At 41.1% G+C, this 23,803-nt stretch overlaps 1 protein-coding gene across 1 annotated transcript; it reads left to right on the forward strand.

The window, feature by feature from the left end:
- Nucleotides 1-20: 20 nt before the first annotated feature.
- On the forward strand, nt 21-12,984 carry ptk6b (PTK6 protein tyrosine kinase 6b). Its single transcript, XM_048240625.1, has 8 exons — nt 21-540; nt 2,116-2,237; nt 2,511-2,671; nt 6,212-6,380; nt 8,772-8,930; nt 9,490-9,671; nt 11,291-11,444; nt 11,663-12,984. Exons 1-8 carry the CDS (start codon nt 134-136, stop codon nt 11,845-11,847), a joined length of 1,539 nt encoding a protein of 512 aa, XP_048096582.1. The 5' UTR covers nt 21-133; the 3' UTR covers nt 11,848-12,984.
- Nucleotides 12,985-23,803: the final 10,819 nt, after the last annotated feature.

Genomic DNA, 23,803 nt, shown 5'->3' on the forward strand with positions numbered 1-23,803 from the left:
TTTTTCTCTCTGAACGCAACTATATGCATTCCATAAATGCCTCTCGAAGGCTAAACCCGAAGAACAGGTGTTTTCATAAAGCCCAGTTTTTTTCTCTCGGTACACAACGCCCTCTGACTGACTGGCTTATCACATGGGTGAAACGGCAAGAAAAGTGTGCCCATGTCTTGAGGCATTATGGACACGAATGTTTGGGAAATCAGCTGACAGTGGAGACAGTTCCAGTAAGGAGGAAGACGGATTAGATGCCAGAACTATTGATAACCCGATGACAAGCACCTCGCGTTACACGTCGCACTCTTTCAATGGAGTCTCTCGACCAAGCCATGGTCCAGAAAGCGGCATTTACCGGGCTCTTTGGTCTTTTGAAGCGCGGGCAGAAGATGAGCTGTCTTTCAATGGGGGTGATCTATTCAAAGTAATTAATCGCAAAGGCGAGTGGTGGACTGCCCAAAAAATTGACAGGAATGGACGCACACTGGCAACGGGCATTGTGCCATATAACTACCTAGCCAGTGGAGAGACCGATGACGCTCAGCCGTGAGTACCTGCTACATCCAAACTCAATCAACTCTTCTTTTTTTTCTTTTCTTGTCTTTTAATAGATTCTAACAACGTTTTTTCAAATAGTCAACAGTTCAGCTTTGTCAGATTACACATAAAATACAGTAGGACTGTATTTCAGGATTTTCCAGGATATTCAGGAGTTTCAGGATATTCCAAATAGTGTAAAAAGTTATGAGCCCTATTGCAGTTTCACTGGAAGGGTCTGTCAGACTCATAAAGTGCCTAACATAACAGATTTTATGACAGTCCTTTGTTACGCAAATTCGTGGTTACTGATTAGTAGCCTGGGTGTTCCCATGCTGCCTTGCGCGCGATTTGATTCACGCTGCTAAGGCAGCCTGGAGACCATGGAGCAAATTTTCGCCTGAGATAGGGAACCAATCACAGAACAGGTGGGAAAGCAAGACGATGATGAGCTATGCACAGACGCATTTGATGGACATCCGTGGCACCCAATAAACGGATCTGGGCATTTTTTTCAAATATGAGAAAATGAACGTTTGGTTCCCAGACCATGTCTCATTGAGAAGTGGTAGCGCTAGCCAGGCTAACTGATTAGGCTACTGCTGGAGTTTGGTCTTTTAGCATAATGCAGTGTTTCCCATACATTGACTTATTTGTGGCGGCCCACCACAATATCAACACTGACCACCACACAATGATTTTCCAGGTTGTACTAAATTGTGCTTAAATCTGGTTAGCATCATAACCACGCTGCGCTAATTTGTTAAAAACTGTTGTATTCAAGTTAATTCTGCAAACCTACCACCACAAATAGAATTCAATTCTGTGGGAAACACTGAAATGGTCTTTGTGTTCTTCATTATGTGATGAAAACAACTCACTCTGTGTACATGATAATGACACTGTATGGAAGCCCATTTCGGCCACTTGGAGAAAGAAAACCAAAATTCTGATATACTAAGTTGAAATTGTAAGATACCACGTCATAATTATGAGATACTAAGTCAAATTTCACTTTGAGATAAAGTACTCTTATGAAATGCCTGAAATTTCAAAGTTTTGGCTTATTTCGAATTCTTGACTTTTTCAGAATTGTAGTACGTTTTGACTTAGTATCTCAAATTCTTGACTTTTTCATAGTTTGTGGATGTTTTTTTTCCGGTTTGTGTGTTCCTGTAGAAACTCTTTATCTCTATCTTTGTCTTTATCTCCATGTCAGTAACATTCAATGCTGACCAGTTAGTTTTGGTGTGATAGGACATCATGATATAGTTTGGTAGGATAGAAGCCTAAAGGACAGGTGAAAACTCTCATTTCAAGACAAATTATTTACTTCACATGTTTGTTTTTGACCTTTTGAAGTGTCATCACCATTGAATTGTTCCAAAGCAAACAACATCTGCGTGTGTTTAATAATTAGCCTTTCTGTAATTCATATTATTGCATTCCGTAAAGAATCCTATTACTGCTTCCTAGTCACCACACCAACGAGTATAGAAGTTAGGCACCACACCTCTAATTCTTTTCACATTCTCTTCTCAATGTTATTGGTACAATATGACCTATGTCTTGTGTGTTTCTAAGGTGGTTTTACGGGAAGATGAGCCGCGTTGATGCCCTCAGTCATCTCATGTCACCCAACAACAGTGAGGGCACTTTCCTCATTCGGCTCAGTGAGGCTTGCAATGGAGGCCACGTACTTTCAGGTGAGGGATTACTGGAGTGTGTGTGCGTTTGTCTGCCTCTGTGTCAGTCTTTGTGAGCCTTTTGTTGATGTAACAAGAGAGAAGGAAATGTGCGCCAACTGACGGTTGCCATCTCTATTTCTCAAACACTGAATAGTATAGAGGTCCTCATCAGCTTGTCACTTCCACTTTTGAAAGATTTTATGACCAGAGCTGTTTTGTGGTGGCTTACATTTGCTAGACCCCTATCTCACCCTTCATTTATGTTATTTTATTCTCCACCAAAATCTACAGTCAAGGTAGACAACCGTGCAAAGCACTTCAAGATCTACCAAACAAACGGGAAGTTCCATTTGGACCCTTCTAGAAGCTTCTCCACTCTGCAGGACCTGGTAGAGCATTACAAGACCCACTGCCTGGCTGCAGTGGACTGTCTGGGCCAGGCCTGCATTAGGGTGGGTAGGAGTTGTGATGCTGCAGCTTTCATCTATGTGTTAATGAAGTTGCAGGAGATAATGTGGTTTGTAATACAAGCAAGTTGATGTTAAACTCTCATAGTTCTCATTACAAGAGTTTGACAGAAATCTGAATATCTCCGGCCGAGACAGACGTCTGAGTATATCGAGTCTGGTGCAGTTAGATAAATATATTTGCATTGCTTAAAATTCAATTACCAGTAAAACACTTTATTTATCCCAGAGGGGCAATTTCATCATGCAGTCATAGAGATATGACATAACACAACATATAAGACAGGACAAAAAAAAGAACAGGACAGACAGGGGTGTAAGTAAGTGTGGGGGATTAGTCCCAGGAGAGGGAGGAGGAGAGGGCTGGGAGCATATTCTAGTTCAGAAGGCAAATAACCTCAAAAGTATAGATAGCCTTCCTCCGATTAGTCCTAGTAGCCAAAGGACAACGCAGACGTCTGCCAGAAGGCAGCCATTCAAATGCTGTGTGTAGGACGTGGGAAGTCTTCTAAAATGCAGTTAGCTTTCTGTAATGTTGTCTTGTCGTACAGTGATGTCAGAGACTGAAGAGGGTGGCCAATGATTTTAGAACATGTGTTCACAATGCTCTGGAGGTGCTTCTTGTTTTGAATTGAGAGCGAGTGAAACCAGCTTAAATGAAAAGGTCAATATGCTTTGAATAAAGGAGTTGTAAAAAAACGTTGAGAATGTTCCTGCCTCCTCCAAAGGTAAAACACCAGTAAAAGACTCATGTCTTTCTTAAATGCCTATCCACGTGAGCCTTGTTGTCCCAGGTTTCCTCACTGTTGTGCTATTTGAATTGTGGAATTGTGGAATTCAAAGTGCACGTCATCATGGCTGAAGGTTTTTCGGGGCATAAATGAAGTTCAGGTGGCGGACAGAGCGATCCTTAAAGACTCGATTCTACTCCATTTTACCTTCCTCTCTGCCTCCCCATCTTGGTATTTGCCACACGTGTTACATACTCTTTTGATCCCGTGAGGGAAATTTGGTCTCTGCATTTAACCCAATCCGTGAATTAGTGAAACACACACAGCACACAGTGAACACACAATGAGTTGAAGCACACACTAATCCTGGCGCAGTGAGCTGCCTGCTACAACAGCGGCGCTCGGGGAGCAGTGAGGGGTTAGGTGCCTTGCTCAAGGGCACTTCAGCTCCGGTTACAAGTCCAGAGTGCCAACCAGTAGGCCACGGCTGTCCCTTTTATGTGTTGCTGCATGATGTTGGTGTTGTAGTGTGGCTAGAGGTGGCACTCTTCCCTCTGAATGTCCTTTGGATGAGACATTGAAATGAGGTCCTGACTCGCTGTGGTCATTAAAGATCCCATGGCACTTATCGCAAAGAGTAGGGGGTTCCCTGGTGACCCGGCTAAATTCCCAACCTGGCTCATTCACTCTGGCCCCCTAATCACCCCCCAGTGTAATTGGCTCATTCATCTCACTCTCCACCATTGGTGATGGTTAGTGAGGTTCTCCCTTGTAAAGCGCTTTGTGTGCCTTAAAAAAACACTATATACAGTGGGGGAAATAAGTATTGAACGTGTCAACATTTTATTTTAGTAAGTATATTTCCAATGAGGCTATTCACATTACATTTTCACCAGACATACAGTAAGTATTAACTCAGAAAATCCACACATATAAAGAAATCCAAATCTAGCTAATCAGTCACAGTATTCAAATGTGATTTTGGCCCATTCTTCTAAAGAGAAGATTCCTGTGGGCCTTCTTGTGGGTCCTGGTCTTTAGTTCCTTCCACAAATCTTCAGTTGGATTTAAGTCAGGGCCTTGACTGTCTTTCTCTGACACCAATTGAGAGTTTCCGTTGCTGTATGCTTTGGATCGTTGTAACTGCTGGCAGGTCCACCCACGTCTCATCCTCATCATCCTGGTGGATGGCAAGATTCTCCCAGAATAAAAATGGCTCCATTCATTATTCCTTTAACTGAATGAAGTCTGAGATGAAAAACAGCCCCACACCATGATCCAAACTTCACTGTTGGTCAAGTTAAAAAGTTAAATTGTGCTCTTGTCTGACCTGAATACATCTCTCAATATTTCATAGTCTTGTCCAAATGTTGTTTAAACTTTAAACAAGTTTCGACATGTTTTTCTTTAGTAATGGAGTCTTGCGGGGTGAGCGTGTATAGATGATGGAGTGATGTTCCTTCCACTTTCAGATAATGGCCCCAATGGTGCTTACTGGAAGAATCTGAAGTTTTGAAATACACCTGTAACCAGTCCCATTGATATGTTTTGCAACAATAAGGTTGCAAAGGTCTTGGGAGAGCTCTTTGCTTTTACCCATAATGAGATGTTTCTTGTGTGACACCTTGGTATTAAACCTTGGTATTAAAGGTATCAAAGAACTTTCCTCTGTCGCACACACACTATTTGTTTATCCAGCACCAGGTTTGCAAATAACGATGTCCACAGACAAGGTAGAATATGGTATGATTTTATGAAAGTACGATGTATTGCGACATCAGATGCAAGTCAAATTTGTAGTTTCTTATGTCTCATTCCATCGAACTACAGATCCGCTACCCGATCTGGCAAACTTACATAGTGCGGTTATAGCCGATAGAGGGCCGCGAAGCGAATGCAGAAGTGCCGTTCACCCTGTTACGAGTTGATGAACCACTGAAATGATTTTGGAAACATTATTTTAAGGTACAAAAAACTCTTTAGTGTTGCTTTAAAGAAAAACCTTTTCTTATAACATCAATATGTACTAACTCATCTGAGTTTAATTTGCACAGATAGGAGGTATAATCACTTTCCAACTACTTACAGATTTCAGCTGGTTCCTTGCATTTCCTTGCCTTGGTGTACTGCTTTTTCTTAGCGTGTTCAATACTTTTTTCCTGCCTCATTTCACTTTATTACACATAACTTTACTTATGGACATTAATGTTTAGAGTTATTTATATGTGTGGATTTCCTGAGTTCATACTAATGTCTAGTGAACATTTCATGTGTATAGCCTCATTGGAAATATACTTACTGAAAATGTTTTTGACACATTCAATACTTATTTCCCTCGCTGTAAATGTAAAATAAATGCGTTTCTTGGTAGACTTTCTCTCTCAATCCATTTTTAAAAGGAGAAATTCAAACAGGATGTGGTTCTGCTTTGTGGCTACCATAGCGCCATGGTGACTGTTTCATTTTCTGCACGGGAAATATTGGTTCATACACCATAGATGGGGAACTGGAACAGAGAAAGAAAGCACTATCCCTCACTAATAAAAAGGCTCTGTCTACCGATTCTCAACACCCTATTATGCTGTCTGTGTATATCAGTTTGTGCATACCGGTATATGTATAGTTTGAGCTTACTAATTATTTTACTCAGTGAATGTTTTGCTTCATTGATTTCATTTACCACCAATTGTGAAACATACACCCTACTTTCCTGTCTGTCTTTCATGCCACCAGCATGTCTGTGTGTATGAGCGACGTATGAATGTAAAATTCATGGCTCTCCATGGCTTTTCAGAAAGAGCCCACGCCTCAGGACCTGTCCCACTCCACTGTGGACGAGTGGGAGCTGCCAAAGGAGGAGTTCACCTTGGAGCACCGGCTGGGTGTGGGCTTCTTTGCCGAGGTCTACCGGGGCAAGTGGAAGAACCGCATCAGTGTCGCCATCAAGATCCTCAAGAACAATGGTGAGTGGTGTGTTCCAGAGAGTCCCTGTCTGTGTCTTACGATCCTTTTTCTAAGGGAGGCCTGCACTGTATGTTCTCTCTACTGCTGCAGCCCTGATTAAGGGGTAAGTGAGTGGCTTTTTTTTCATGCTTCTAGAATGAAGGGATGAGGGGTAATAGTGAACTGTTGCTCTTGTGCCCTCTCTGTATTTAGATCAATCATGTTAGGCATTGTCTATAACTTATGGGGTTGTGTAAGCAAATCCATCGGAAGTGTTTAAACTGAAAAACAGAACATGTGAAGAGCACAATAATAGGAAAATGAAGATGCTACTGATAAGGACAAATCATGCCCTCAGGGGTATGTGATCATTGTGAGTCCGGAGGCAGTCTGATTATGATTATGATTATGATTATGATAACTTTAATTATCTCAATCAGGTGTATTCATTTAAATCAATCATGTTCTTGTTAAACGTGGAAGATGAAAGAGTAAATGAAACCCATTTAGTGCAGAATTACCTAGAGCAGCATCATAATCTATTACATCCAGCTGTGTTCAGGTTAACCTTATTATTATTCAGCAGCCTAGGATCTAATGCTCGCAATGTGTTTAACATACCTTTATCCAATCTATATATGCAAGTCAATAAATAATTGACAAACAGCCACCAACCCAAACTAATGGTCATGCTGAACATGAGAGAGAATAAGTTATTTTCTCACAGTGTGCTCTGCAGAAACATTGCATTTGAGCTTAAAGTAAAATCTGAGCAAGAAATGTACAGCTATCTGAGATCAATCAATCCCCTAATTGGTCAGGTGATTGTAGCAATGACATCCGACGCTCTCTCTCTCTCTCTCTCTCTCTCTCTCTCTCTCTCTCTCTCTCTCTCTTTCACACACACACAAACACACACACACACACACACACACACACACACACACACACACACACACACACACACACACACACACACACAGAGTTATTATCCAGGAACAGGGCCTGTCACCCTGGAAGAGACCTGTATTTGCAGCCTTAAATGGAACCTAATCTGCAAGGATTTGGGAGAGGAGATTAACAGGGGATGGAACACACACACACACACACACACACACACACACACACACACAAACACACACACACACATAGCAAGGCAACACAAATACGAACACATGCATATACTCACACACACACACACACACACACACAGACACACACACACACAGATGGAAACTGACACCATTAACATGTAGATTCATAGAAACAAGATGCATACGTTATCTCTGCTATCCTATCTGGTCACTTTGGATGAAAGCATAATACAGTTTTTGCCCATTGCTTAAACACTACAGACACATGCTTAGACCAAAGTAACAAAACTTGAAGCTTTTGTTACTGTACCTTAAACACAGTGTAACCATACCTTAAACAAAAGTGCTGCTTTGCACTTTAGTTTCAATTCTGTAACACACTTGCTCCTTTCCGCAACACACTTGCTCCTGCACACAATTTCATACATAAGACACTTTGTTCATAAATAAAATCTCATGGGTACCATTGGGACAACACTTCTATTCAAAATACAAAACACATTGGGTGATTGAAAACACTTAGACACACACTTGAAAATACTGAAGCTGAACATCAATCAGCCAGCCACAAGGCCTCAGTTGAGCCATTTTGAGAACTTTGCAAGCATGGAGGCAGGGAGAGCAAGAGGTAGAGGAAAACAAAGAGAGAGAGAAGTAGGAGGTGGTGGAAGAGGCTATGAACAGAACAATATTTCAGATGATATTAGAGAAACTTTGGTGGATCATGTGATAAATCATGGCCTGACAATGAGGGAAGTTGAGCAAAGTCCACCACATCTAAGCCTCTTCAGTACTTTCATTTTTGGTTGTTGTGAAAAACTTAATATAAAACAAAAAAAACTTCACAGAATGCTAACTAATGAACTGAATAAAAGCAGTGGAAATTAAAGACTGCAGTGTTTTATATAAAGTACACTAGTGTGTTGCTGCCAATCTGAAAGTGTATTCATATGATGCAAGTGTGTATCATTTTGTCATCAGAGTGACATTTTGACAAAGGATTGGTTTTGATAGCAGAGTTTCAATTTGACATAGATGTGAATGCTTTATTTCCCAGTGTTGTGTCTTGTGTGCTTGTGTGTAAAGTTTTAACACAAAGTTTTGCAAAAAGTGTTCAAGCAATGTGCAAAAACTGTAATACCAGACAACTTTAAATGTATCTAAACTAAACAATATATTAATGTAATCACTTTTTGTGTTTCTTCCTTCTCCCTCCCTCTATGTTTTTGCTTCCACTTTCTGTCTCTCACGCTCTTACCATTCCCCTCCCCTCTCTCTCCATCTCTGTCCCTTTCCCTCTTGCTCTCCATCTCTCAGAGTATTTGAACCAGCAGGAGTTCCATCAGGAGGTGCAGATTTTGAAGAAGCTCAGGCACAGGCACCTCATCTCCCTCTTCGCCATCTGCACCTCCTCAGAGCCCTTCTACATCATCACTGAGTTCATGGAGAAGGGCAACCTGCTGGACTTCCTCAGAGGTAAGAACAGTGTCCACTCTTACCCAGCAGCTTTGTTGCCCTCTGTAGGACAAATCGTGATATTGATGCATTATAAGGATGGGCCTGGTGTAACCTGTGTTGTTATGACCACACCTGCCCGGATTCGAACATGCAACTCGCATTTGGATTGGGAGGCGAGTGTGACAGCAAGGGAGCCTGTCTTACTAGCATGTTTCTTAACACGTTAGGATGGAGGTTTACCGAACATACATATTGCACAACTACATTTTAATTGCTAGAGCATTAATAATTAATTAATTGCTACTTTTACAATATATGGTTGGCCTGCGACCGTAATTGTGTAAGTTACAAAAAAAACATCACATGTAAGTTGTGAAAACATCCTATATTTTTACCTCACACTTTCATATTTGTAGCCCAATCTGATCTGGGTTTGTATATTGACCCTTTATCAGTGATGTGGTAAAAATAAAGCCAGATAACAACGTTATTTACTTGGTTCAAGAAGTACACGTATGCAGTGTGTGGAACTAAGTCTCCTCTCGCCTTTCCTCTCTTCTCTTTTACATCCTAACAGGTCCAGAGGGGAGGGCACTTGACCAGGTGTGTCTGGTCGACATGGCCGCTCAGGTGGCTGACGGGATGTCCTACCTGGAATTGCAGAACAGTATCCACAGGGACTTAGCGGCACGCAACGTCCTGGTGGGAGAAAACTACATCTGCAAAGTGGCCGACTTTGGCCTGGCTCGGATCATCAAGGTCACTCACTCGCCCATTGCTGAACTTAACTACAGTGTGGCCTGCCAATGTCTGCCACACACTTCAGGCAGTAGCTGGTCTTGTGTATAGATTTATTACTAGTTAAAGACCTGTATTATCTAAAATATCTGTATGTCAGTTCACAGTTTTTCTCAGTTGCTTTGGCACATTTCTCTGATCAGAATGGTAATGCTCAAAAGTGTTTGTTCAATATCATCTTATCACTTGCACATCATTGAAGCAGTTTCTCCCCATTTTGAACAAATAATGCTTTCGTACATCCATGCACAAATGTCTGCTGTTTTTTGAATTTTAAATGGCTTCATGTTGGTCAAAATGCACTATACTGGTTCCCTGCTTACAGTTTTTCTTGATCGTTTTGATGCTTGTGTCAACTCTGACATCACGTTCTCAAAACAGTTAACATCCGTGTCTGAACAAAACCACTCTGGCCAAAATGACACATTTTGCTTGCGAAAGGCTGTTACTCTCTCAAAACACTTAAAACATGCAGCAAAAGCAAATTTTGCCTTCAAACAACACATCCTGTCATCAAATCACTGTGTGATTTCAATCAATCATTACACACTGGACAAAAAAATGCAAAATATAGTTCTCAAAAATAGCATTTTTGCTATGTCTGTTCCATTTCTTTCTAATTTTTCTGGTATCAGAAAAAAACTGAAGACTAAATGTACTGAATAAAAAATAATTGTATTTGTCCCAAGATGTAACTGTCATTGACATGTAAGACTTACAGTAAGCACCTAGACAAGACACATTTCATTTAACCATTTTTCATCAAAATAGACCTACAGTAAACACTTTTTGTACTGTTTTCTTCACCAAATAGGCTATACAATAATTTATCTAAATGTGCCTTAGATCCATACCATTTGCAAGTAGCAACACAGAACAGACATGGCATCTCTTATGGATAATGAATGATTGCTGATTCAAGAATTGTGCAAAGGAGTTTCACACAGGTGTATCAGAGATTTAGACTTATGCAAGGAATCTCTACCACCTGTGAACATATGTTTTCCTTTTGTTCCTTTGTTGTTTTGATTGATTTTAATTGATTTGGGGTTTTTTGAATGACATCTGTGATACAGTAACCCTGCATTTGCAAGAGATGACTTTGAAAGTGTTCATGAAGACCAAGTGGATCCCAGTTTCCTTAAGCAGGTCAAAGCAATCGAGAAAAACTGTAATAGGCCTACCCCATAAAATAAATTGGTCTTATTTCATCGCATTACATGCAAATGTATTGAACTAGTTGTCATAACTAGTTGCCATAGGCGGTCTAGCATATATAAATATATGTGTTTTATTGGCATAAATATTTGCTTTTGAGGCATAAACTAAGCATTTTGAGCAAAATACACGATTTTGCAGGTTATCAGTGCCGTTTGCACTAATTGTTTTGAGAAATGTGTTAACCATTGTGCAAATGACCATTATGATTTGTGAAATGGACCAAAGTTACTGAGAAAAACTGTAAATATCTAAAATACTGTATCTGTATCTTAGTTTTCATTGTTTCATTTCAGCAAATTGTCCTTTCTTGTATTTTGCTCTTAATCTTAAACTATCAATTTGTCACGTTCCAACTGCAGGAACCATTCTACGTGTCAGAAAACAAGAAGATCCCCTATAAGTGGTGTGCCCCAGAGGCTATCAGCTACGGACGTTTCTCCAGCAAATCTGACATCTGGTCTTTTGGTATCCTCCTTCATGAGATTATGTCCTATGGTGGAGTGCCTTATCCAGGTATGCCCTCACATGATATTAAGGCTTTGGAAACTGGGTGCCAGAGCAGACCTTGGCTTCTGTGTTGATATAGATGTAGGGCTACAAAATCTAGGGCATGCACATGGCAAATAGCTCTTATGTATATTCAGTATGTAAGACTAAGTGATCATACATTAATCTGTTTTTAATATAAATTACTGAAATGTGATCCTGATATATTTATTTTTTCATGACAGGATATCAAACCAATGAAGTTTATGATCACGTCATGAAAGGTTATCGGATGCCTCAGCCCGTGAAATGCCCCAAGTACATCTATGACATCATGCTTTCCTGCTGGAGTGCCAACCCAGATGATCGACCAAGTTTTAAAGACCTGAAGCCTGACCTTGAGAACGTCAACCGCTACGAACTGGCATGAGCGCACTAAAAAAGACTTGAGATGCTATGTCAACTTAACACCACAAGGGGGCAACAAAGGAACACACTGGAATAGGGAAGTTCATAATCTACTGTGAAGGAAAAGCTTCAGCCACCCCTCTTAGTTTGAAACAGAGTTCCACTCTAGCTGATGTGATACCATAGCATGCATCTGTATTTCATGTTGTAGTTACGTTGGTTTGAGAAGTTTCTCCTTCCTGATGTACAAAGGAAAACAAAGAGATGTGCTCCATTATATTGAGGAAGTTTTGAAGGGCTAATGCTGTGTGAAAGTGTTCCAGTGTTCCAGTATTTACCTTCTCAAACTGTTTCAGATGCCTTATGGGCAGTGAAATGCCTCAGAGGTAAATCTCCTACACATATCTGAATAATATCTGAGCCTATCTGAGTTTGTTTTCCATAATCAAGACCACTGTTTGGGTTTAACTAATATGCAGTATTTGGTTCAACAACTTTTACAATGCCATGAAGTTAATTGTCCTTGCCTGTGGCACATTTGACATAATCCAGGTCTTGAGACAGTCTGACTGTCTTGAGACAGTCTGACAGTGCTAGTTATTGCCACTGGGGGCACATGGAGAACAGTAAACACATTATTGTGTGACAGATGTCAATTAGTATTGTGTGTGGAGCTGTACACCACTGTACATCTGTTTATACATCCTTAGGATACTGTCTGTCAGGTCACATTTATTTGTTAGGCAGGCTATGACAAGTTATGACAGCTAGTTCAACACATTTGCATGTAATAACGCAAGCGATGAAATAAGGCCCATTTGTTTTATGGGGTAGAACTATTCTGCAGGGAACCAGTATAGTGCATTTTGACCAACATAACATTAGCTATTGAAAATAAAAAAAATAGCATTTGTACAAAATCAGTTGCATGGATGTACTAAAGATAGGGAGAAACTGCTTTAATGATGTGCAGGTGATAAGTGATAGGATAATGTGGAGTTTGAACAAACAGTTTTGAGAACTTTAATTCTGAGAAATCTGAGATATGTGCCAAAGCAACTGAGAAAAACTGTAATACTGTATGTATCTTTTCATCAAAATAATCCACATACTCAGGTTATGTAAATAATTTAAATTAAAAATGTTTTGTATCAGCCTATTTTCCTTGACCTACTTTGTCGAGAATCTAAATGTATACCTAAATGTTTGGACCCTTTAATCAAATATATGAATTGTCCCATCAGTTCAGTACTCAACACAAAGCAGAATTATGCATGATTTTACCACTTGTACTGGTATATGGCCATGCAAACTTGGTCATGTGACACATAAAAACACTTGTTGTAGGTTATACATATGGTCTAGAATGGACAGTCCTGTTAAAAATAAAGGTAACGATTTTACAGAAAACACTGCAAACTATTTTGCTGAAAGATAGCAGTTATGCTAGAATGATTATCTGTAGGCTACCAACGGTGCTGTTTTTTTTTTTTTTTTTTTTTTGGGTGTTTTTGTTTTGCTTTGTTGTTTTTTTGCTCTGTTTTTGTATTCATTATTCATTTACCTCTTTAGTTTCTAGACTCAATAGACTCAAAACTTCTTAGTTCCGCTTAAACCTTCAACACATGAGTCTTACTTGTATGCTAAGCTACTTGGCTTTGCCACTAAGGCCCTTTGAGCTTTGGTCACATGCCATAACAGCAAACATGGGGGCCACATTTTGGAAGTGAGATATTTTAAGGATTTCACCTCTGGCACATTTCCCAGAGCTACCACGCCGTATGTGCATGGGTGCAGAAACGGTAAGCTATCGGCCCTGCATGGGCTACAGGTGGTTTTGATGTGTGACCTTGGCTAAAAGCCAGTTGGATGGAAAGATGATAACGGGCGTATTTATTCGATTGATATTTTTAACTTTTTAACATAAAAACCTGTCATAACACATTTGATGATGCGAAACTTACTGTATGCTCAGTTGTGTTTTTGCAGTCTGGTATGGTGTGTTAATCTGTGTATGTTTCATCATAATAGCTTATTATAGTTTATGACAAAAAGATGTGTCATTGGCCGCATTTAATCCCACAGCTCCACTTATAGAAAATGGGTCAGTTGCCCAGAATGGGATCCCTGAGTCACTGGTGCCACTGCCATACTCCTCCATGTTGTCTGTGTGTGTGTGTGTGTGTGTGAGAGAGAGAGAGAGAAAGAAAGGGAAAGAGATGGGTGATGAGAGGTGGTGTGAGCTAGCCTGGTTAGCATACAGACCTTCTCAATTATAATGGAGAGTGGGTCTGGAAAAGGTTCAATGACATACGACTTACAGCAGGGGCATAAATAGCAGTGAAATTAAACTTAAATGGGTGCATTAAACTCTTACCAAATGGTTTTAAATGCAGTTGTTTACTCAATTCGAAAAATACTCATCCATGCTGAATTAGCAATTATATGGCGTTCCCATGTTTTAGGGACATTGGAAATAGGCTTCATGATCTTGGCCAGACGGACCTGCAAATCAAAACCCAAATTTGCCAAAGGTTCGTATGGGTATTCCCAAGCAAGAAAGAGAGACAAAAGGAGTGTGTGTGTGTGTTTGTGTGTGTGTGTGTGTGTCCTATACTGGGCCAGCACAGGGCGCTCAGCCAGTTCCTTTACTTTACCAGCCAGCCAGAGGAGAGCCAGATCCAGGGTCAGTGAGTTTGGCACCCACCTCAGAAGGAGAAAGGTGCACAGGGGGAGCTTTGTGTGGCACTCCCTGCTGTGGGACACACTGGGCCTGGAAGAGCAGGGGCGCTGCTTACAAACGTGACTTCACAAAGTAAAAGTCCTACCATTATCTTCCATCCATTCACTAAACCAGCTGACTCTAAGCTAAACTCTTTAGTCAGGTAGGTGAGTGAATTACTGAATTCACCTGTTTTAAGTGCACAGGTAGAACCAACAGATGGTTGGACTTTTACTTTCTAAAGGACAAGCCTCAAGGTCAGACACAGAGCCACACCAGACACACCAGCCCATCACTAGCATTCAGGGGAGAGCTCCTAGCTTTCCAAGGGGTGTGGCACTTACTGTATGTATTTATGGGTAATTACTGTAATGTGTGTGTGTGTGTGTGTGTGTGTGTGTGTGTGAGAGAGAGAGAGAGAAAGAGAGAGAGTTTGTATTGCATTGGTCATAACTGAACACAGTGCAGGCTATTTATTTGGCATAGATGCATGTAATTGCCCTATGATGTGTACATTAGCTCTTAAATAAAGAGAGACTGACTGTGACATGTGTTTCAGCCTGTGTATCCTCATGCATGCCACCTGCACCTCCATGCTGTATGATCCAGTATATGTAGGAAAAGGGGGGCAGTATAAGAAGAGGGGTAGATACCCTCAGATGTTCTTACATAAACCAGATCATATCCCTTTGGCTTGTGCAGCATGCGTTCATCAAGGTCACAGACGAGGGGACTGAGGCCGTCTTAGGTGTCCTGAGTTACGAGCCTAGGAGTCAGCAGCAGACAGCCAGCCGATCTGGCCTGGACGACTTTAAATGCTCCAGGCTGCTGCCATCTCACTTTGTCCTTTTAACACCTGCGGAGCGGTAAGTCCTTCCTTAAGTCTGTGATTTGGTTGCTTTCTACCAACATGACCATAGAAATAGCATTCAACTGACTGGTATAATAGCTTCTGAGTGTGGCCTGAACTGGTTACTTTACCTCTTGAGCTGTGGTGATAGGAAATTAACCTGACCACGTGACATCATTAGACCATGACCTATAATTGTTACTAGATGCATGTGCCAACACACAGGCCCAACATAATTCTAAACTGTTTAGTGATTGATACATTTTGAAAATGGTCATTGATTGTACACACATATCTACATAGGCCCAACATAATTCTAAATGGTTTAGTGATTGATACATTTTGAAAATGGTCATTGATTGTACACACATATATACATAGGCCCAACATAATTCTAAATGGTTTAGTGATTGATACATTTTGAAAATGGTCATTGATTGTACTCCTTTTTATCAAGTCTTTTGGCACCATAACACTGGCATGCTCTGACAAAAACCTCATTGTTGAATTTGTTTTCCTTGGTTAATCTTCATCAGCTTATACGTGATCCCATCAAATCCCTAAACCTAGCTGATGACTACCTTTATACCATTGATGAGTTGCCAATTTAGCCTAAACCACCTCTGGTGGTTTGATAACAGGGTCACATTGGAGAACAGCAGGGTTGTCTGAAAGTATGAGTCAGATTAGCCTGTACTGACATACTATGCCCGACGCATAATGTGCTTTAAGGTGTTCACACATATCATATTGCTCTCATCTTAGGTGTTCACTTGACTCAGCAATTCAGCGGGTGATGGAGGTCTGTTACTATCCGCAGACACACCTAACTAGATACTGTAACTACAGTATGACGGCCATCAGGACTGAGGACTGACAGTGTCTGTGCAACTCTGGTCTCATATCACACTGGTAGTGACTGAGTTGTGTTGGAACCCCAGTTCTGACCACCAAGGGCCAGGCACCACTTACCCATTGTTTCCATGGTGCAACTATAAACACACTGGGCAACTCATTCCACCAACAAGGAACCACTCAGGAAAAGAGTCCTAGCGTTTATGGCTGGTCAACACAACAGACACTCATCAGAGGGCCGCAGTGGGTGGTTGGGGATATACAGCTTGATCATTGAATTAAGATAGCAGGGAGCAGATCCAGTCAGTGTCTATAGACAAGATGACAGACATGTAGTCAATGCCAATGCCATTCCAGAACAAAAAAGCCTCCTTGACTGGTAGTGGAAGTGTTTTGCTGCCCTGAACAAAATGTATATTTTCGGTACAAGATGCCTTTAATGGTCTCCAGCTTCTAACCCTTACCCTTTACAGTCAAATGACACCCAAGCTTATCTGATTGCATGGGCCCAAACACGTTTCACCTACTGTGTGCTCATGTCCACTCACTAGTGAAGACCTCTCTGAGGGTAATGAGATAGCGAGTTAGCTAATACTGGTCTGTTCTTATCTAAGAGCCCAGCCTGTCATCCTCTAGGTCAGGGGTTCCCAAACTTTTCCACGACAAGGCCCCCCAAATACCACTAGGTTCTGGCCAAGGACCCCCTTGATGTGTTTTTAAACCCATCGACAACACTACGGCAAATGTAAAAATACATTAAGCTAATCCTAATAATTATTTTAGCCACAAGCACTTGGAGCGATGGAGCACACAGTGTGTAAAAATTGCATTTGGGGCTTTCTGCTATATGAGAGCTATCACTTTACTATTATTCCCAGTCATTATCATGGAAAATATAATGTTCAGATATGCGACAAATTATTCTAATGGCATTGTATAACAACCCTCATAGTAAAAGGTATATTTTAAATTTTTCAAATGTATTTATTTGTTTCTTTTATTTTTCCTTCTAACTTGCTGAGGCCCCCCTGGCACCCCCCTCGCGGACCCCCCAGGGGGCCCCGGCCCCTACTTTGAAAACCACTGCTCTAGGTCAGTGGTTCTCAAATGGGGGTACCTGGGGGTACGTGAAGGCACTCTAGGGGGTACGTGGGATTTTAAAATATACAAATATTTAAAAAGTAGAATCCATGCAAAAATACTTTAAAAACAATTATTTAATAAATATTTCAGGAAAATATAAGTTTTTTAATAAATTAATTTTATATTTCAGTAGGCTATTCAATATCATTATCCTAAAAACCCAGAGTACCCCCATACCAGGATGGTTCGACCCAACCTTTCACATGCCACTTGCCATCACCTGTCAATCTCAAACAATGGAGTCGTGGTTGAAGCGTAGCGGAACTCTTGTGCGCTGGTTAGGGGGTACTTGGCTGAAAAAATATTTCAGGGGTACATCATTGAAAAAAGGTTGAGACCACTGCTCTAGGTCCTCCTCCCACTGGCCTGTAACTGTTGCATGCTCCTGTGAAATTCCTCATCACCAGAATATTGACATCACGAGACAATGATCTCCAGCCTGTGTACTAGTCAAGCTTTACCCCCAAGCACCAAGTAAAGCTGATTACCTTTCATCAGTTTTGTCTGAAAATGTCATTTGTTTATTTGTAGCCAGCTTGTCTTTGCCAGCCTGTCTTTACTGTAAATCATGCAGTGATGTAAATCACTCCCACATCCTCACTGTGTTAGCATAGTCAACACAAAAGGCCCTTTTGTCTTTCCTCATGACCGCTCTTCTAGTTTCAAATAAAACATGTCCCCATGGCTTCACAGGTCTAATTTTCAGGCACTTCTCATACCTCCAGACAGGGCACTCCTCAGGCACATTGCACAGCAGCGTGTGAGAGAAGACCACGCAGGGAAGCCTTTTCGCCCCACTCCCCGTCTCCAGTCTCTCTTCCTCTCTTCTTTTGTGCCTTGGGGTGCAGCTCACCTTTGTGCAGACTAACCTCTCCTTGCTTCTGGGAGTGAAGCTGGGAGAGACGAAGAGGGCTGAGCAAGGCTCGCTGCTCCTCCTACTGAGGGTGGGGTGCTGTGGTTCCTCTGCTGGAGTCTAGGCTTTTTCCATCTGCACTGGCTTTGGTCTAATTTTACAAGACCTTCTCATTGTTACTTGACAGATTCAGGTCAATACTGAATGATAGAGTTGGGTTTTTATTGTGGATGAAGGCCAACTTTGTGTGGTGCTAAAAATTAATCTTTAATCATTATTATGAGCGTTATTTACTTAATTTATTTACTTTCAATATGTCCATCAGGCACAATCCATGTGGGTTAATTGATTATGATCCATTTAGTATTCAATACTCAGATTGTTTTGGATCGATAGAGAGAATGGTGGAGATCCATAAGGACTCAATATTCACAGCTCAAAGTCTGATGCATAATAGCTTCTTGCTGTGTCAGGATGATCTTCACCCTCTCATAAAAAAAGACTAGAGTTGAAGCCACATGATTCTTTCAGTCCTATCAGTTTGGATAATCCAGAGCAAGAACACAGCTCATCTATAAAGCCAAGTAATGCATATGGAGATATGCCATCCAGACTTGCTTTTCGCTAGAGCTGTGCTAAGGTAATCACTAAAAATATTTGTGCTGTTTAGCTGGACTTGCAATAGAAAAAGTGAAGGTGCAGGGGATGTCGTCAGATCTACAGTTGTTGGGGTAACTCTTCCTTCCTGTTGCTTCATTCTGCTCTCGACCCCCCTGTCCCCCCCACCAGACTTTATGGATTTCTCCAAAAAGGTCAAGAAGGCGGGCAGAAGGTGGGCTGTTGTGTATGGTTATAAGGGGGGTGGCAGAACCGTCTCCTTAGCCAATCACGCGTGGCCTAGGAGCACACATTGCTGTGGGGCACAGGCAAGGAGAGCTGTTGATATAAAGATCCAGTCAGGCTGAGGAGTCCATCTGTGTGGGTTCTTACTGCTCCAGCTCACCACCACCCCCACCCCCCATCTCTTCCTCTCCCTCCTCTTCCTCTCTCTCTCTCTCTTCACTGGGATCATCTGCTTCGCCGGTCCCATGTGACAAAAAGGCTGTACCTACTAAAGAAGTCAAGACCAGGAGCATTACATAACACTACCAGGAGAGCAGAACAGTGAGTTTGCTTTTGCTTCTTCTCAGTGGCCTCATCGTTATCTGTCCTCCATGCTAGATTCTGTGTAGCTTCAGCTACATGGCTACAGCTATAGCTTTAACAAAGCTGGTAGATTTTTATGTTTTGTAAGAGACTTCACTGAGTTTATAGTATGTATTATGCAGTCTTAAGGCAAACATTGTCGTTTTGCACTCATTGTTATTGTGAACTTCAGTTGAAACAGTTATGGGGGGTGTGGTGGGGTGTATAAGTGTGCCCCCACCCTCTTGTTGTTTATCTTTCTCGTGGGTCCCACACTGGCAAAAACATGTTGGTATTTTAAGCATCTGCTGCTAGACTGGAGGCCCTGTTGTAAGCTCTACCATGCCAGAGAAACAGCTGATGACCTCTAAACTGATCCCCACCCCACTCTTTCTCTATTTCTCTCTCTGTAGCTCTCTATTATCTCCATGTGTCTCTCTCCCTTTTCTTTCTCTCTCTCTCTCTTTCTCTCTCTGTCATATCTGCCCCTTTGTATCAAATTCTCCACTACACGTTGTGTCTCAGCATTTGTCTGGTAACTTGCTGACAAAGGAAATCAAAAAGTCTGTTGCATCACTGAACATTTCATCCAAGCTTGTTGATTCGACACACATGTGCTGCAAGTGTAGAATAGGTCACATCTGAAATCTTGTCAGGTTGACCAAAGTCCTCCAAGACATATGGATTAATATCAGCCTGCATGAAGCAAATCAAATTTAACAGATTAAATGTTAGACACTTTGAATGTGTAGTCAATAACCAAAACTCTCTCTCTCTCTCTCTCTCTCTCTCACTCTTCCTTGAGAGATAAATTTAGAGAGTGAAAGGTTGTTATTTTGATAGAAGTGCTTAGGTTCACATGAAGTAGGTCAATGTGTGTGTGTGTGTGTGTGTGTGTGTGTGTGACTGTGTGCGACTGTGTGCATGTGCGTGTGCATGTGCGTTTGTGTGCACATGTGCACACAGAGACTGAATTGAAGGTAATTGATATGACACTACAAGCTAGGCTGTAGTGGAGGCTAAAAGGAAGTAAACACAGCTTATAAACCTGAAATTTCAGAAGTAGAGTTTATCCACCCCTTATTAGAGTTTATCCACATCCCAAAAGAGTTTATTCCCTTTCCCACGCAACTTTTAACATTCAAATATCACTCTGTATTATTATCCATATTCACAATATGTACCCTCATCAACACTGTACGGACCATTAAATATCACTGGTATTGTTATAAACATTGGCCAATAACCTCCACCATCATCAAACGTGTTCTGAATGCCTTTTTTAAAAAGCAGATACCGCATTGGTACCTTACCATGATCACAGAATTCATGGTTTACACACTTATTTTTACCCACTTATTTTACCACTATACACCTGAAGTCTTCATTTTAAAAATAAGCATCTGCATATGCATGCTTGAATTATGATCTATTGAAATGACTTGTTTGCTTTGTTTTGGAGAAGTCAGTGTACATTTCTTCCTTCTACTTACTCGTGAATAAATTGCCTCACAAATTTGGTCACATATTTGCTGACAAAGCTCAGACTGAAATACAAATATTTTGTATGACCTTTGCCTTATATGAGGCACTGCAGACAAGTTTGCGATGAGTCAACAACTTTCAGCTTTATTTAGCATGATGTGTCTTTGGCCAGGTGGTCATAGTATTAAGTTTGAAAGGGATGTAGTAGCCAAACTAAACAATATAGTTAAGTACGGGAATAAATAAATAAGGTCATCGTGGGTATGAATGGAAATGTTTTTAGATGAAAACTACTTTTTAACATACTGGCATTATATTTATGTAGGTTTGTACAGAATGGTGTCTCTAAGTCTAGTACCATACAGGAGTCAAATTGGGTAGGTATAATATTAACAGTCTTGTGGGTAGAATAATAAGTGTGAATGGGGGTAAATGATGGCTCTTCTGGCTAAACTGACAATTCCCCTTCACTGCTCCCGGCTTCCTCACACTCCCTTTCCCAGATTTCCCTTTCCCCTGGTGTGAGTTTATCAGCTGTTGTTTTGACATCCTAGTAAGAAAACTGAGACAAAAATTGGTTTCTTCTATAATACCAAAGCCAGCCTCCCTATGGAAAGTAGGAAACAAGTTGTTGAAGCAGTTTTTATGTCAGTTCTAGACTATGGTGATGTGATATATAGAAATGCTACTACTTGTTCACTTAAAGCCCTGGACTCAGTCTACCACTCTGCCCTGAGATTCATTACTGGTGATGGCTATAGCACTCGTCATTGTGTCCTCTATGGTAAAGTGGGTTGGTCATCTTTGACAAAGAGGAGACATGATCATTGGGATCTGTTTATTTACAAAGATATGTTGGGAAATTACCAGGTTATATTTCAAACATGCTTGTTTGGAATTCTGGTCCCTATCAGACCAGATCAAATGACTGTTTGATGCTGAAGGTTCCTCATATCCATTCTAAGTTGGGTGTTTTGTTATGGTGCCCCTACTTCCTGGAATAATCTTCAATGTATGTAACCACAAACAATTCTATGTCAAATTGTACCTGTTTTAAGTAAATGTTATTTTATTATTAATATTTTATGTATTTTTATTTTCCCCTTCCTCCTCTATAATGTTATGTAGGTTATCTTATTATTCATTTTTATTTTGTTTTATTTACCACAATTATTATACTATATCTCTTGTTATTTCATTGTTACTGAAATCTCAGCTTTACTTAAAATGAGGACTACCCTCAGTGAACCTCAACAGCTACAGTGTTGCAAGTGTTTGGTTGTTTTTTTCTTGTAAAGCCTCAACTCAGAAGACCTCAGGGTTTGACGAATGACTAATATGGTTCTTCTGGTTATTTTTTTGAACCTGTCAACATCACCCACCAGTCCTTATCTCTGCTGCCCCTGATAGTGCTGATACAGGGTGCTTCGGAAAAAAAAGAATAAAAAGGTTAACAAACATGGACTCAGTGTCAAGAGCTAACCTTGATCCTCTTCTTCCTTACTATTTTTCTTTCCAGTATATTCTGAGCACTGAACCCTTCCCCAGTTTTTTAACTGTGCAGCCACGGATCTGACCATGACCAGTGTGAACTCTCCTGCCTGCCTACTTGCTCGGAACCAGTTCTATCGCAGTGAGTTTGCTCTATTTTTAACTGTGTGGCTCTGTTCCATGTTTGCTCAGTTCCTGACCAGCAAACTGCATGTGGAAAACTCGTGGAGCGTTATCCAAAGTGTTTTTTGCCAAACACCGCACCCTTACGAGTGGAGTGGAGATCGGAACAAAATGTTCCTGTTTGTCTCATTTGGATTGGGGACATTAGTGTGAACCAGACAAACAACCAAATAGTTTAATCTATGAGATCAATAAGGATCCATATATCAATTTGCAGACTTTGAGTAGAAATTATTTTTGCCTGTATGGTATAAATGTCATAAACTATAAATGTTATGTTATATGATACGTTATTTTCTCATATCTTGGTATATTCTCATATCTCTCATATAATGGTATGAGCTAACTGGTGGCCTACTTTGAACTCATCATTTGCTTGTGACAGCAATTAGAGCATGGTTTTGATTCACGTGTCTCTAGCTAATGCTAGAGAGAACTGTAGGAGGGAAAGGATTTGAGTAAAATCCTGCTTCTTTTGCTCCACAGATGTTGAAAGCTCAGCGAAAATGACCCCTGACTATGGCCTCTCTGAGTGCTTAACGCAACCCAAACAAAGGCAAGTGACTGTCTGGGTGACTGCGTCCACATATCCAGGTACAGTTAAATACTCGCTGTGGCCTGTAACTTCCTGTTACACCATTTGTGTGCAGAATGTCAAAACCAATAGGCTTCCTGCATTATCCAAAGGCAGAAAAGGTCTCCTTACATACAGGAAGTGGGCCAATAAAAACAGCAGGGTCTAAAGCAGAAGTGAAACTCATTAGATTTTTGTTATTTTGCAGGCAGTGCAGTGTTCTCTAGAATTCTCTGCACGTCCAGACTTCCCAGGGGTTACTAGGGGATTTGTTGTTAGGGTGGGGGTGCAAACTGTGTTTGGACTTGGCTCAGCTCAATCTAACCCCTAGACATTACAGTTTATAGACTACATTATTTCATGACATTAACTGTAGCCTACATCCTGTGATCTGAGCCTCTGATCCTGGCACTGCTGCACCAGACACCAAGCCAACAGTGTAGTGATAACCTGCTGCTCCACCTGTTCAGCCCCATACAAAAGCTCCCAGGCTGACGCTTCCTTCCTTGCCTCCTTTCCCAGGGTTCCCGGGGGACACGAGAGGCTGGACGATCAGCGTGGTGCTGCGGGCACCGTCACTGCGCAGCTCCCCCTCCTCTGGGCGGAACAGTCCAGCCGGCCTGCCGGTGAAGTAAAG

This window comes from Alosa alosa, chromosome 4 (genome assembly GCF_017589495.1).
Source record: "Alosa alosa isolate M-15738 ecotype Scorff River chromosome 4, AALO_Geno_1.1, whole genome shotgun sequence".
NCBI lineage: Eukaryota > Metazoa > Chordata > Actinopteri > Clupeiformes > Clupeidae > Alosa > Alosa alosa.

Coding starts and splice junctions, on each gene's coding strand:
- ptk6b (XM_048240625.1), top strand. CDS start 134: ATGGGTGAAACGGCAAGAAAAGTGTGCCCATGTCTTGAGGCATTATGG. Junction 6,381..8,771: donor CAAGATCCTCAAGAACAATG/GTGAGTGGTGTG, acceptor TCCATCTCTCAG/AGTATTTGAACCAGCAGGAG. Junction 9,672..11,290: donor GCCTGGCTCGGATCATCAAG/GTCACTCACTCG, acceptor TTCCAACTGCAG/GAACCATTCTACGTGTCAGA.